Source organism: Odontesthes bonariensis, chromosome 7 (assembly GCF_027942865.1).
Source record: "Odontesthes bonariensis isolate fOdoBon6 chromosome 7, fOdoBon6.hap1, whole genome shotgun sequence".
In the NCBI taxonomy this organism is placed as follows: domain Eukaryota; kingdom Metazoa; phylum Chordata; class Actinopteri; order Atheriniformes; family Atherinopsidae; genus Odontesthes; species Odontesthes bonariensis.
Genome location: NC_134512.1, coordinates 5,175,870 through 5,191,576, shown reverse-complemented (window position 1 = coordinate 5,191,576; position 15,707 = coordinate 5,175,870). Strand labels below are relative to the sequence as shown.

At 38.6% G+C, this 15,707-nt stretch overlaps 1 protein-coding gene across 2 annotated transcripts in view; it reads left to right on the top strand.

The window, feature by feature from the left end:
• Positions 1–15,707, top strand: part of ptprz1a (protein tyrosine phosphatase receptor type Z1a) — a 144,390-nt gene that overhangs the window by 62,322 nt on the left and 66,361 nt on the right. Inside the window, exons 9-14 of one of the 2 annotated variants that reach the window (XM_075469295.1) lie at positions 1,962–2,146; positions 3,460–3,586; positions 5,950–5,990; positions 6,085–6,895; positions 7,865–8,416; positions 15,428–15,566. In XM_075469295.1, coding sequence (XP_075325410.1) covers positions 1,962–2,146; positions 3,460–3,586; positions 5,950–5,990; positions 6,085–6,895; positions 7,865–8,416; positions 15,428–15,566 — 1,855 coding nt within the window. Of the gene's footprint in view, positions 1–1,961; positions 2,147–3,459; positions 3,587–5,949; positions 5,991–6,084; positions 8,417–15,427; positions 15,567–15,707 lie in introns of both variants that reach the window. The other variant, XM_075469293.1, reaches the window with a different exon arrangement.

Below are 15,707 nucleotides of genomic sequence, written 5' to 3'. Positions count from 1 at the left end.
AAAAGAGGTCAAAGTAACCAAAGTTTACACAAAATAACTGGTAACAAAACAAGACACTAACTCAAACAAACTGACATGAAATGGTGGCTGATCAGCCCACAAAAGCACACTAAAAACCTAACTAAAGCTAACACAGACAACCCCCCCATGATGTGGAGTTGTGGTATAGTCCAATTTCCTGGTTATAGCATTTAGGCCTGCCCCACCCCTTTGAGTAGCTTCAGCTGAGGTAACTCGGTAAACAAAACAAATGAAGCAACCGATTCAAACATGATACAGTGTAAACTAAAATCTCCTCTGTGGCAGTGTAAATGTCCATGCTAAGTCATCTTAATGGTCTAGGATAGAATTGGTGAAATGATGGCTCCTTCAAACTCTTAACAGATCATAATGGATATATTAGTTTTTGAACATACTTGAGCCAAAGCTGCTCAGATGGCATCAAATGCAACATGGATACATTTCCAGTAGTAGTTTAAAACTTTTGGATTCCTTCATTTATTTAGAACACTTTGATACTCCATAGAAAGGAACACCAAAATGATAGTAACATAATTTTATTTGTTTTTATGTATAAAACAACTGAACAGGGGAACAAAAAGTGCAAAAACAGGAATGTATTAATTTCTTAAAAATCAAGTAGCTTTCCTGAAAAATGACAGAGGGGCAAGTGTTTTTAGTAGTAATCAACTTCTCTATGGAATGAAATGATCCTTGTCAGAGTTCTTTGAATTAATTTCTTCTCCTTGCTGAGTCTGCCCTCTAGTGGCCAAAGCTTATCTCTTCCATTTTAACCCTATTTGGTTTGTACATGCAAGGTCACTACTGTTTTCATTCACAATATCACATGTCTTGTTCTATGGTCCTATGAAGTAAGAGAGCACTGAGAGCAGAGTTTTGAGTTCAGCTGTGTACAGGAGAAAATTTGCCAGTGTTTGGATACATGGTCACTGATCCTCAACATCTTTTAATCTGTGTTAATCCCAGACATCTGAATGTCTGTCATGTGCATTATATTCACAGTGCTGTGTTTAGCTTTAACCCAGAAGTAGTCTTAAAAACACACAGAGGAAATATTTTAATACGCCCTTCAGACTTATTTAACTTCTATTATTTGTGGTATTTCTTTGTAAATTGTATATATGGTACATTCTAATAATCCTGCATGATAATGGCAAAAAGTTTAATGAGGATTATATTTGATTGATACTGAAATTTTGATTATCAGACATAATTATTCTTGAATTTGAGAAAATGTCTTTATTGAACTTTAACTGTGGTGTTCCTTTTTGATACCTTTAACTTTTAACATTAACAAGAAATATATTGTGTATATATATATATATAAAAATGAAAATAGAGAAGTAATAAAATGCATAAATAAAGGAAGTAAAAATAAAAATACACATTACCATTACACATTGAATATAGTTGAAGCTGAGTGAAACAGCAACATAGACTGTATACTACTATAATACATACAATCTTATGGGAGCCAGTTGTTCACTAAAGCCAAATCCACGCAATGGTCAATACAGGGACTGTATTTCATTGAAGTCTCCCAAATCTTCAGTGGTTATATTTACATTTCATTTGCTTATTCTTTATTTTTGCTTATTCCTTTTTATCTCCAGTAACATTTGCTGCCAGTTTTCTTGAATCCATATACAATGATTATTGTAATGATGTGATAAAAATCAGCCTACGATCAAACTCAGGATTTTGCTAAACAGTTGGCATTGATCATGAATGTAAAATTCTTTAAATAATACAGCATTGTAGGTGTTCCAATTGTAATTCTCATTTATAACACATAGCAGTATGCAGTCCATAAAAAGGCACTGTACACACAAGCTTTAACAATTACAGACATCTGCACTTAGATCCTTTGAGTCCTGTTGGCAAGAACAACTAGTGTATCTATAGCATCTTGGTTTGCGGTGATATGTGGTTTGTGTCAGTCTGCAGTTCAGAGCCAGAAAACATCCAGGCAGTGCCCTACAATCTCAGCAGCCTGCTGGTGACATGGGAGCGGCCACGGGCAGTGTATGACGCCAGCATTGAGAAGTACTCTGTCACCTACCGACTGGCCAATGCAGAAAAGTCTGTCCTGTCTGAATACCTGACTGATGGAGATCAGGATGTGGTGAGAAAATGTCCACAATTTCATCATATTAACAACAGGGCACTGACAGGGCACTTTTTCAGGCCCTAAATACCGTTGTAACGCACAACTTTTTCTGAGAAACACCAAACACACACAAACAAACCAAAGACCACAAGCCCCACTATCCCAAATGGTCCCTGGCTTCCCTTTCTTTCTGGGATATCCCCTCTCCGAATGCAAACCCTTACACTAAACCTAACTATGACCTTATTCTAACCTTGAACTTAAAACCAAGTTTTGACCCTCAAAAATGCTTTTAAACACACGGTGCCCTCCATTTATTCCAGAGAAAGCCTATTGAAACCGTGGGCTCCTCATTTTTGGACCCTCTGCATACAGAAAGACAAGAACACACCTAAATCATTGTGCCCATTCTTGCTTCGAATATGTAGATGACTTGCAAATAATACATCACAAGAATAATTATAGTCCCAATATCAGTTAATTCATTAATGAATACAAGGTAATGGGATAATTATTTTTATGTCCGAATGCCATTTAATGGCGACTGTATTCAACTGTGAATGCATATAAGAAAGCACTGTGTAGCCTATATGGACTAAGACTAAGACTGGACTAAGTGTGTGAGTAAATGGGTTAATGTGGCATGTAGTGTAAAAGCGCTTTAAGTTGTCAGTTAGAATAGAAAAGTGCGATACAAGTACAGTCCATTTAACATTTAAATGTGCATTTCTAAGATGGAGGTGCACAACACAAGCTACTGCATCCTCCAACTCTTCTCTTGGTTTCAGGGCAGACTGGACACTACAGTGACTTACGTCCCATCTATCACAAAGTGGTATCACAGGGAAATACGATCTGACTGAGTTGCTCAATTGTACATCTTAGCTGCAAATAGTTATTACTTTTTCAAATTCTGTTGATATCTGTAGTTAAATGTTTGAGTTTTCAAAAATTTTCATCAAAGAGCATCTTTAAATGTATTTTGTTTATTAAAAAAGTTAGTAGATATTGAACTTTACAATTTGAACTACTCCTGATGTGGTCAACTGGCTGTCTTTCAAGCATGTCCTTATCTCTTAGGTGTCACTGCATCACTGTGGCAAATCTTCAGAAAACACAATTATTTTTCATTTTAGAATACTTCTAAGATTGTTAAATTTAATACCACACAGTAATATGCCAATAAGTAGCCTACTTGTATTCCACTATACACTGAAATGTTGTAATTTCAATCCTGTCATTGTTTTCATGTAAATCAAGTTGTACAAATGATTGTTGGAACAAATTTTTGTTTTTAAACTGATTGTAATTAATTTTGTTACCACCAGGGGGCAATACTTGATAACCTGTTGGCAAACACCAGCTATGAGATTCAAGTTGTGGCCATCTGCATCAATGGTCTTTATGGACGTGTGAGCGACTTACTGACAGTTGTCATGCCCATCGACAACCCTGGTAAGAGCGATCCTGTCTGACACCAAGCACACAGCTCATCAGATCAACTGCAGTAATATTTCTCACTCCATTAACATGTTTCATCTCGTCTTCATTAAACCTGAAATATGGAGAGCTTGTTTTCTACCTTAAAATATAACAGTAAGACTTAAGAACCAGAAAAGATTAAAATCTATGGAGGCACATTCCCAAAAAGAAATAATAAAATACTATAACAGTGGTAAAATGACATACTACATTTTCATATTAAATCATGATTAACATTTGCTTTACTATTGCACATTAAGTCTGGTCCAGATTTTGATCTGGACCATTTCTATTGGCTTAGAATTTTGACTTGATGTGTCTTAATTGAATTATTTATTTATTTATTTTACATTTATTAATTAATTTAAAATTCTTGTTCTTTTTTGTTTTGTTTTGGGTTTTTTAGCACCTCTGGCCATTTAAAAATGTTGGTTTGTTGCAGCATGTAATTTAGATGAAAATAATTGTTTATATTCACATCTCATGATTTTGACTTAAAATTTACTCCGAATGGCAAATAAAATCTGATTTTGATTAAGAGTAATCATTATTATTTTGATTTTTATTTTACTTACATTATTTTTGTCTTTTTCCTGACACAAATGAACTTTTGCTTGAAAAACTTTAATATAACTGTAACTAATAACATGGATCTACCTATACAGTGGGCAGTAAAGATTTTAATTTTAAGTTTAAAACTGTGATATTTTAAAAAATTTATGCCATACATAAAGACATATTGATCCAGTGCAGTGCATAGACCAGAAGGTTTGTTAAGGTCCAAAGTGTATAGCATAAAGCATAAAGTTATATATACATATATTTATTTAATGTTTTAGTGTGCGCAGATGTGTCCCCACATGTGCTTTCTCTTTACTTTTATGTTTTTAAGATGAGATTAAGAGCGTGTTTAGTTTGTTCTGTCATTTTCCTTGTTAATTTGTGCCACATGGAAAAAGAAAGCTGTCATCTTTGCTTTGCTTGCTGTACATGGCGTCTTATTAAATTAATTAGTATTTCTTGGTACAAAGTAAAGAAACTCCTCGCATCCTATGTCGGTGCCAGCTTGTGTATAATGTGCAGTAATCTGCAAAATTCAGATTTGCTTGAATTAATGTTTCAGTGTTTGCTGAGCTAACAAGATGAGGATACTATATTAATATCTGAAAAGGCTCTTGATCGTTGAAACGGTCATAGGCAGAAATAGTCTGATAACAAAATGTATTCCACAGATATACACATATTGTATTTATTGTATAGAAAAAAAACTTCACTGTCCAAGGTATACCTTGCGTCTTGCACTATGACAGATGAGATAGACTCTAGCCCTGTGTGACCCTGAATCAAATAAAGTGTGACTGGAGAATGAAATAATGAAGCTTATTCATTGTTTATTATTCAGTTTAAGGGTTGTTTCTTTTTAATATTATATACATATATCCCTCACAAGGTTTTCCTGTTAATTGATTAAAGTTTTCATTCACCCAAAATGTCCCTTGTGCACCTTTTCGATCTGAGTCTTTCATAGTTCATTAAAGTTTTAAACCTTCACCTCATGCTTCACAGACCAGTCTCACCTGGTCTCCATGATGTGTCATTTAGCCTCAGACAGGTAAGATTTGCAAGACCTGCACACCTGTCACTTCAAAATGCCCACTGTGTGCTGTGAGTCTGTGCTCAGTCAAACTGTCTGGTCTTTGCTCATCAGTAATATTGTGACTTTGTTTTATAACAAAGTCAAAAGATTACAGATGTTTGAATACCAGTAAGTTTAGACAGTTAGAGTTTCACTTCAAATTTCTTTTTTTCTGGTCGTCTGGTTAGATGAGCCAGGAAATTAAGTTTGACAGAAAAGGTATTAGGTGTAAATGCTTTTTGTTCAAAGGTTAATTTGTTTGTATCATTGCGGTAATCCATGCATGAAAATGCTTACTTGCATGAAAGTGTTGGTCACTACTTGGTAATGTCCTCATGAAAAAAAATGCATATTACTTAAGATAGCTTAAACAACTCTATCATCAGCAATATCTGTGCATTCAGATTTCATTTTAAGTTTTTCAAGTTTGAAACCATAAACAAATGTTATCTTAAAATTAATTTCTTCAGGGTTTTACATCCCTGCATCTTCACAGCTCTCTCTTTGTTGATCTCTGTAATGTTTTCATCACAGTGTTTTGAAATTGTTTGATCCCTTTTCATGTCATTGCTTTTTTTAATGAAAAAAATAACAGAAACTCCTCCTTTAATTGTGTGTGTTTTGTGAGCTTAGTAAAAGTTATTTTAGTTTGTGTTTTTAATTACTTTATGCAAATAATGTAACGTGTTCCTCTTTTCAGAAAATACACTGTATCCAGATTCAAATGAATTTGATGATGAGGTAAAGAAGCCTTTTTGAAAATGTTCACATCATCTCATTGGTTTGCTGTTGCGGTTACTTCTCACTGCCTATAAACCACTTTTTTCACCAACAGGACAACTATGAACCTGATCTGTCTTGGAATGACCGAGACCAGACCAAGAATTATGATTTGAATTTGAGTTCTTCTAACTCCCTGACGAGCACAACTTCTGCATCGCCATTTTTATCCCTGCCCCTACCTGAGTTGGGTCAAGGAAGAACCACCACTGATCCAATTGCTTCTCACAGATTATTGGAAGTTGATCAAGCACTGAGCCATACTGAAAAGACATTATACCGAAGTACACCCCCACAGCCACCAGAGGTCACTAAGTTTCCAGAAACCATAGGGAGTGCTGACGACAGTAGCAGCACTCCCTTTTATTTCTCAACAACAACCAAGAGACCCTTAACTACTGCTCTTTTACACATCAGTGTAAAGACAGATGGTATTAATGGAGGCATAAGTCCAAATCGCTCATCTGAAAAAGTAAAAGATGGCATTAACACCACCACTCCTACAGTTTCTACTACAACGACAAAAGATGTCAGTAGTATTTCTGAATATGTCACCATAACAACCACATCTCATAGCGAGGACATGAACAGCATGACATCATCATCATCATCCCTCAACCATGCTAAGACTGACTATGGCATGGTGAAACCTGTTAATAAAGACTCCACCACTGATGGAAATGTTTTCACTGGACCCATAAGTCTTCCAGAGTTTCAGACGGAAACCATGGCTACTCAACATTCAGTCTCAAGTGAAACTGTCCTACCTAGCCCCACAAGTCCCAGCATGCCCTATCTTTCATCCACCACAATTTCTGTTCTGTTGAGTAGTGTTCTCTTGCAGGCAACGCAGTTGATGACCAAAGGTGAGCACATATCTGTCTCCTCCTCCTCTTCGTTCTCCTCTTTTGCCTCCTCCCTTCTGCGTGACACCTTGGACCCAGGTGCCACCCCCTCCACCTGCCTGCATGACCCTCCCTCCTCATGGCCAATGTTTTCTGCCTTTGCATTGAACTCCAAGTATACTGCTACTACAGGGTTGTTGAGCAATGTCCTGGCTTCTTCTGCAATCTCCAATCTCTATGCCACTACCCTGCAACATCCCCAACATCCCCAACACCCTTCTCACTCCCTGTCTGTTTGGGAAACTGACTCTTTCTATCCTTTTGTCAGTTTTGATGATGACAAAAACAATGGTGAAATGTTGTCCGGGTCTACAGTTGGTCCCTCAGTATTTAGTGATACACCTCCTCTCCAAATGGTGATGGGTCCATCTGGCACCACTGTTGCAGCTAAACTGTCCAAATTTTCCTGGGGTTTGTCCCACTCAAAAATCTCTCTTTCACTTAGCCCCACTCTCCAGCCTTCACTTCTTCTTTCTACTGACTTCAGCCATTCTGGTGCCACCACAGACTTATCTATACCTGTATCATTTGGTTTTGAAGACTCGTGGTATGTCACAGGGAGCACAATAACATCTTTTCTCACTGAGATAAGTGATGACGGGTTTTCTATAGCTAGTGATGTGGACATCATGTGTGGCTGTTCACTTGAGCCATCATCACTCTCACCCTGGTTGCATGCCTCTTCTCATTTACTGCTGCCGTCACCAGCTTGGGACTTTACTAGTTTAGAGCTTTGCTCTAGTGTGGTTCCTCTTTCAACATCTGGTGTTGGTATAGATAACTTACTACACTCTCCGTCTGCGGTGGGCTCAAATGGTCTGTCTTTAGACCAGCTGCTGCTCTCCCACAGAGCTATATCTCCATCATTGTCCTCTCTACAGTCCCAGTTCCTCCAAGCCACCCCAAATGACCTGCATATTTCTGTTACAGCCACAGCGCCTGCCATTGTGGATTCTTGGTTAACAGCATCTAAGAGGAACACTGGGTTTCAAACCTCTTCCAATCCTTCCTCACCCACAGCCTTCCCCTTAGCCCCTACCCCAGAAGGAAATGTGTTAGAAGCTAGCAGCATTGCTTCTGCCTCGGCAAACTTTCCTGAGTCCTTTGGAGGAATAGATCACGAGTTGTACAGGGTTCAAACCTCTGCCTCTCAGGAGATCATGCACCCTTATTCTACCAAAGTCATTATCACTACTCCTCCCTTCACAACCTTGGAATCTGGCCAGTCCCTAGATGATCTTGAAGAATATTCCACAGCATTTTATTTTGAAAGTGGCAGTGGCAGCGCCGTAACACTAGAGCCAGGAAGCACAGCAACACAGATTATCTCTGATGCAACCTCGGCTTCACCCTCGTCAGTGGGCGAGGCAGAGGAGAGTGGCTCAGGGCAGGGTGAAATCCTCACCGACAACGAGACATCTTCCGACTTCAGTATCTCAGAGCACAGAGAAAAAGATTTGGAGAAAGACGAGCCAGTCGCAGGTAAAGAAAAATTAATGTGCTACTAATGTAAGGAACAATAAACCCCACAACCAAAAGATGACTAATCCATAATTTGTCTTGTGAAAAAAGAACAAAAAACAAAGACATTTCATTATTGGACTTTTACTTTTAAAAAGAAGGTTCACTCATTAAAATATTTTGTTTGATATCAACAGGGTCTGAAGAGTGAAGTTCAAAATTCTCTGAGATACTGATAATTCAGTTTTTAATTTTGTGTCAAAGAAATCTTCTCTTCACCAGTGCTAACATGGCAACCAGAAAGCAGTAGTGTTTTTTTAAGATTCCCTTCTCTCATTGACTTTACTGTTCATAAGACATTTAAAATTAATCTTTAAATTTTCTGTTCAGATTTTTACAGAGTGCCAAATAATCTTTAAGTTAAGTGTAACTTTAAATGTCATATATAGGCCATGTTTTAGAATCCCTTCAAAGCAAATATAAGATTTGTGTTTTAGGATCTATGGCACGGTGGTGTGGTGGTCAGCACCGTCGCCTAACAAGAGGGTTCCAGGTTTGATTCCCAACTGGGGCCTTTCTGTGTGGAGTTCTGTATGTTCTCTGTGTTCTCCCTGTGTTCTCCCTCCCAACGTCCAAAAGCATGCATGTTAGGTTAATTGGTGTGTCTCTAAATTGTCCCTAGGAGTGTGTGTGGTCACTTGTCTCGTCTGTTCTGTGTGGCCCTGTGATGGACTGGCGACCTGTCCAGGGTGTACCCTGCCTCTCGCCCAATAATGGTTGGGATAGGCTCCAGCCATCCCAGGCATATCCCAGGAGTTTAATCCAACTACTGTTGGATCACAATATGAATATAAAATTCTTAGCGTCTTTCTTTATCTATACCCCTGAACACTCCGTAGAGTGTTCTTAGTGGAATATTAGTGAGGAAGTTGTGAGTCATTTGTTTTCACCAAATTTTCTTTAAATAACTTTGTGTCTTTGGCCTCTGCACCAAACATGACAGGCATACAAAGATCTGTTTCGTGATTTACACCCAGGTAAGAATCTAACCATAGGTTCTTTATGAACTAGTCAAAAGGGCTGACCCAGCCAATCATGACTGAAGTCGGTTCAGTTTATGCAGAATAGTTAAGATCTAACAGCCTCCCAGTCAAGGTTAGTCTATGCTAGGATTTTCCTTACTGGTTATGATATAATAAAGGCAGGATATAGTAGTAGCAGTTCATGCGGTCAGGTCCAGCTATTAGGTTTAAATTTTGTGCAATTTATAGTTACAATTATGCTGCATGATTGAATCAGTTCAGCTGTGTGTCCACAGATGTAGGTTAAGTTTAATCAAAATGCTTTTGCTTGAACTGTCATCGTCTTTTGATTATGAGCCTTGTGTGTCTCTGTGTTTCCTCAAGTAGTGGCAAAAATTATGAAATCATTATTCTCAAAAGATATTCTCGCAGTTTTTAGAAAAAATAAAAAAATAAATCACAGATTTTACATAGAACAATTTAATTAACAGCTAAATATTCTGGCTTTGTAAAGTATATATTTTTAAAAATGTGAAATTGCAGTTTTTGGATTTTTATTTTTAGATCAAGTACAAGAGGAAATCTTTGGAGTCACTAAGTCATGAGGGGAATAAAAATCACAGAATCTATCTGTTTTCATCTCTAAAACAAATACCTACAAAATATTGATATTCAAATTAGTCAGCAGTTAAAAGAGAGTATTTGCAGACCTTAATGTTTCTAAAATTAGTGTCTAAAATTTGAATCAAGTACAAAAAAGAGGCAAGGTTGTGAATAGGAAACAAACAGGAAGACGTCAGTTCTTTAAGAAAGAAAGTTCAAAGAGCAATTGCACAACATTAAAAATGAAAAACAAAAAGACAAAAACAGGAGTCAATGGGCCTCATGCAAGAACATTTTCGTATTTTTATTCTAAATTTCTCTTACGTTTTTTCGGATGAAGGTCTCGTACGAACACGCCATGTTAGAGTCAACAAACGTTCTTAACTTCAGAAAAAGTGTGTAAACAACCTGCGTAAATGATGAATGCCACCCGTGCGTATTTAAGTGCGCAAGGATAGTAAATTTGCATACTCTACGCCCAAAATAATACCATATAAGGCTGGGAAGTTATTATGAGTGCTGTTAATTCTGTGTCACTTGAAGTTCGTAATGTCACCGAAATAAAGAAGAAATGGTTTGATATGAAAATGGCTTAAAAATGTGCTCGATGACAGCAACTAAAGCCGTGCAATCAGTTGTTGCCTCATCATGACGGCACTTTGATGGGGCGGTCCATGAGGGGGGTCTTCTGGCACCACACCTTCTGGTCTGCCTGGGCTGGTTCAGGTGGAGACCCTCGTTCATGGCAATATTGTGCAAACCGCTATAGAGCAGTTTGACCCCAGCTGTGTCGAGAGACAACCACCTGGCCTTCAGTTCACCAATAATGCGCTCCACAACAGCACTGGTGCTTTGATGCGTATATATGTGCAGTCTATTGCTGGGTGGAATTGGGTTTGATCGGCATGTTTCTCTCTGGAGTTGTGGCTCTAGCAAGCTGCATATTTGCAGCAGCACAGTCCTTGGCAATCTAAATCACGATGTCAGCCATTCATCTGTCTCCGCAAGGATATCTACACGGTCTCTTCCAAGAGCCTGACGCGCTAAAGGCTGATTTATGCTTCAGACGCAAAGCCTCTGACGCTCGGACGCAGAGCCTCTGCGAGCGTCAAAATCTTGACCACTCCCCCACGCAGAGGCTCTGCGCGCGTTGTCGTGCACCTCAGAAAAATCCTGACTACGCGACAGACGCACGCAGACCACCAACGGAAGTGCGCAGACAAAAGCGGCTGTGATTGGTCCTCAGTGTGCCTTTCCGGTTGTCTGTGTGGCTTCCTCCTTTGCATTTTCGCCAACTCCAGTAAAAGAAGCTGTTCTTCTTCGATGTCGAGCAACTCCACATCCATATCTTGCATACACTTTTTTTTTTTTTGAAAAATAAACACTTCCGCCGGCGCCCCCGAAGTTCTCGTCACCGCCCACCGAAATTGTCGCGAGGGGAAACTGCTGTGCGTCCTGAGAAATTCCAGACCGAGGTTGCAGAACCATAACATGAAAAGTGGTTCGCGACCAGAGCAAAGCAACACGTCAAGACGATAGACGCAGAACTATAATCCGCCCTTCAGGCATCCAAAACTAACAAGTCAGCCGCTGGTTACACTTCCCATTGACCTTGTTATATACAGAGTCAAACTAACCTTCAATTAGTGCATAATTTAAGCCAAACAGAACAATGTCAGCATCATTATGGTGTATATATATTTATTTATGTTTGCTTCAAAGTAATTAAATATACAATCCATTAAAGCAATACAATGTAACTTCTCAAAAAGCCCATTATGGAGCTCCCCCTACAGGCTTGGAGGTAATGCACGGTTACACTGTCGTAAATACAACACCCTTTCGCTTTCACGTTTCACGTTTGTTGACGAACCGGTGAGGAGTCAGAAGGTGCAAGCTATGTCGACCGAGAAGGTAAGAGTAATCAAATGTAACTGGGAGCGTGAGAGGGGTCTATTTGTTTTTGCGGTAGGTGTGCCAGAAATCAAGTCGAAGTACTTCCGCTCAGCTCCTGGGGCGCTCCCGGGCCGGTCCAGCAAAGTTACATAGCGCAGTTTTTCCAACTCAGACCCCCGAAGGTCATAGGAGACAGGCCAATCGTAATATTAAAACTCTTTCTAGCCACACAATTTTTTTCAAGCTGTTATTTTAAGGTAGAAATGTTACATAGTATTACTTTAATCAAGCAAACTTGATTCAAATAACAGTAGACTAACTTACGAAACTCCTACGACAGGTCTGGATCACTCGTAAAATTCTGTTCGTACCTGAAAGAAAACTTGAAATACGAAAAAATTGGTAAACGGCAAATTATCTTAAATCACTCGTATGCACGACTTAAGAACAAATCTGTTCGTATGAACGGTTGTTGCATGAGGCCCAATGTTTGTGACCGAACTCTTAGAAACTGGCTGAATGCACTGGGACTTAGATACAGAAAAGCCAAATATGAACCATCTTTAACATGTTAGCAGAAAAAATAACAAGGTTACAGTGGGCCAAAAGAGAATTGGTGTATGATTGGATGAAACGGATATTCAGTGATAAGTCAACTCTGTTAAATTCAATTTAGTTTTATTTATATAGTGCCAAATAACAAAAATGTCATCTCAAGGCACTTTAAAGATACTGTCCAATTCACGCCTATTATAATCCAATTCATTATAATCCAGTTACAATAGATAGAAATCAAATTAATTAAAGTCCACATTATTCCAATTTATATCATTCCAATTTAAAAAAAATAAAAATTGCCCAGCTCAGGTTTAATAGATCACATTGAAACTTCCCATCAATTCAATCCTGCATCCCTAGCAAGCATGAGGCAACGGTTTAAAAAAAAAAACTCTCTTTTAACTGTGAGAAACCTTCATCCAAACCAGAACCAGGGAGGGCGGCCATCTGCCTCGACTGATTGTGAAATGAGAGGACAGGAAAGAGGGGACAACAATCACCATAACACCAGGGATACCTGTTGAGAAAGAGAAACAAAATTAGTGACAAACATAATGCCATATGTACATGGAGAGTAAAGAGAGCAGAGGAGAGATGCATCATGGGTCGCCCCTCAGCAGTCTAGGCCTAAAGTAGCATTAAGGGGAGTTGCAGTGTAACCTGAGCTATCCCTAACTAAAAGCTTTATCAATAAGGAAAGTTCTAAACCTAAACATAAAGGTTGAGCGGTTGTCTGCATCCCGAAGCCATACCGGCAGCTGGTGCTACAGTAAAGGGGGCTGAAAACTGAAGGCTTTGCCTCTCTTTCCACATTTAAAAACTCTAGGAACCACAATTAAGCCTGCAGTCTGAGAGCAAAACCCTCGGTTGGTATAATAATAAACTGTGAGTCACTGTATAGATATAAGCCATGTACAATGACAAGTTTTAAGCAAGATCTAAGCTATACAACTAAAGCACAGAAGTACTAGTCAAAACAGACAGCCAAGCTAACTTGACTTTTAAATTGTTTCAAGCTGATAGTTTTGATTTCAAATCCTTTCATGATAGCTGAGCTTATGCTGGTAGTTGCTTATGTAAATGGTAGTTTTATTCAAATTTTAAAAAAAAATGTATTGCACTGAGATTATGTATGCAATCCAACTCACAGTACTACAGTACAACACGTGTGAGAGGGTCTCGCATTTCATGTTTGCACAGGGTCTCACAGCTCCCTTGAGATGGGCCTGGTGTTACCCACTACTTTGCAAGCAGAGCTGTGATTGAAATAGTTAGCTAGAAGTAGAGGATGATGCTTGAAATAATGATTTAAAGGAAAGTTAAAATATAAAACTTAAAGGTGGGGTAGGGCATCTTTTTCTGGAACATTTTTTTACATATTGCTTGAAATACTCTTCACACCCCCATTGCAACCAATTAATTAAAAGTTTTGACACAAATATGAAAAGTTTTAGTGGCCTCTAGAACGTACAATCTAGGAAAAACAGTACAGTGAACCCTCGCTATAACGCCGTTCACCTTTCACGGTCTCGCTGCTTCACGGATTTGCATCGTGCATTGTGTTCTGCATTCTGATTGGCTAAACAGTCTCTCCGCTTCTACTCTACCTGTGTGTCAATAACGTTGCGGTTTAAAATATACACGTACACGTTCATTACAGATCTCAAACATAATCGATGGTGGCATGTCGGTATATAAGAATCTTTTTGCCCAGAAGAAAAAAGAGCGACAACAACTATCGATAACTATGTTCTTCTCTCGAAAAAACACACCTGCACCGCAGGCTTTAGAAGAAAAAAACGCTACAGAGCGGAGTCAGGATGCAGCGGCTCAGTCAGAAGAGCAGTGAAATACACATGAGTCACTATTTGTCCTACTGTACTTTGTATTTTTTTTCAAAATCATTTTTCATTTTCTCCCGTTCTAATCCAATGACTCGGGTCGCGGTGGGGCGGCGCTAATCTCCGCAATTTGAAGCCTTCAGTTCGATTAAAATGATTATTTTACTGTACAGTAGTTATTTGTAAAAAAAAAAAAACGTTTATACAGTACTTTTATGTGTTAAACAAATGCTTGGGCCTGTAAAAAGGTTTTGTTCTTTGGTTTCAATGTATTATGGAGTATTTCATTGTATAATAATTGTAAAAAAAACAAAGGTTACTACTTCACGGATTTCGCCTATCACGGGTTCTTTTTGGAACGTAACCCCCGCGAAAAACGAGGGTTCACTGTATCCAATCATTGTGAACGGACCGTTCACAATGATTGGATTCTGATGCCGTCTATCAAACTGCAACCTGCTCCTCCCTCCCACTCCTTCCTCCTGTGCGCGTACCCTGCTCCGTGAACGAATTACGCGTCCAGAAGCTTGGCAGGAAGCTAAACTAGAGCCAGCTTGGCTAGCACCTAGCATTATTAAACGTATAGTTATCATATACTAAATACTAAATACGGCAACGATCGATGCTTGCTGTCAGAACAGCGCTCATGCACCTTCGTGCTCGTGCGCGTTCATGTACTCTAGAGGCGTGCCTTCGGGGGGAAAGTGAAGAAAAGGGTTGGGACTTTTTACCTGTGTATTTTCAAAATGCAGCTTCGCTTGACTCAAAATCCAGGATCTCCTACCCTACCTTTAAATGAATAGATAAATGGAAAATTTATAACAAAAAAGTGAATAGATATTATAAATGGTTGTTCAGTTGAAATTATGTTGGCTAAATGTATTGGTATTAAGCATATATGCATGTGAAATATTAGGATGAGATCCACAATAAAACGACTTTTTCCACATACTTTTACATTTAGGATAACTTGAAATGTAGTTCACAATTTTAAAGACCGAAAATGATGAGACAAAAACAAGCCTTTGTGTGAAACAGAAAAACCCTAATTCAAACTTTCTATGTTCCAGAAGCATCTTTAATTTCTACCCCCTTTTGTTCATTCTCTCCAGATGCAAGTGACAGCAGCCACGAGTCCCAGGTTGGCTTGATCAGGGTAAGAGAGAGGAAGACTGTGGTTCCTCTAGCTGTCATCTCCACTCTCACCATCCTCAGCTTGATTGCCCTAGTTGGTATTTTCATCTACTGGAGGTCAGTACTTCTGCAGATTTAAATATGTAAATGACAGACAAGATAAAACTATTTATTTTTATATGTTGCACATAGAGAGGGACATTGTCATTCCATTATTATATAAATTACACATTACTGTGAGATTAATTGAGCTCTTTT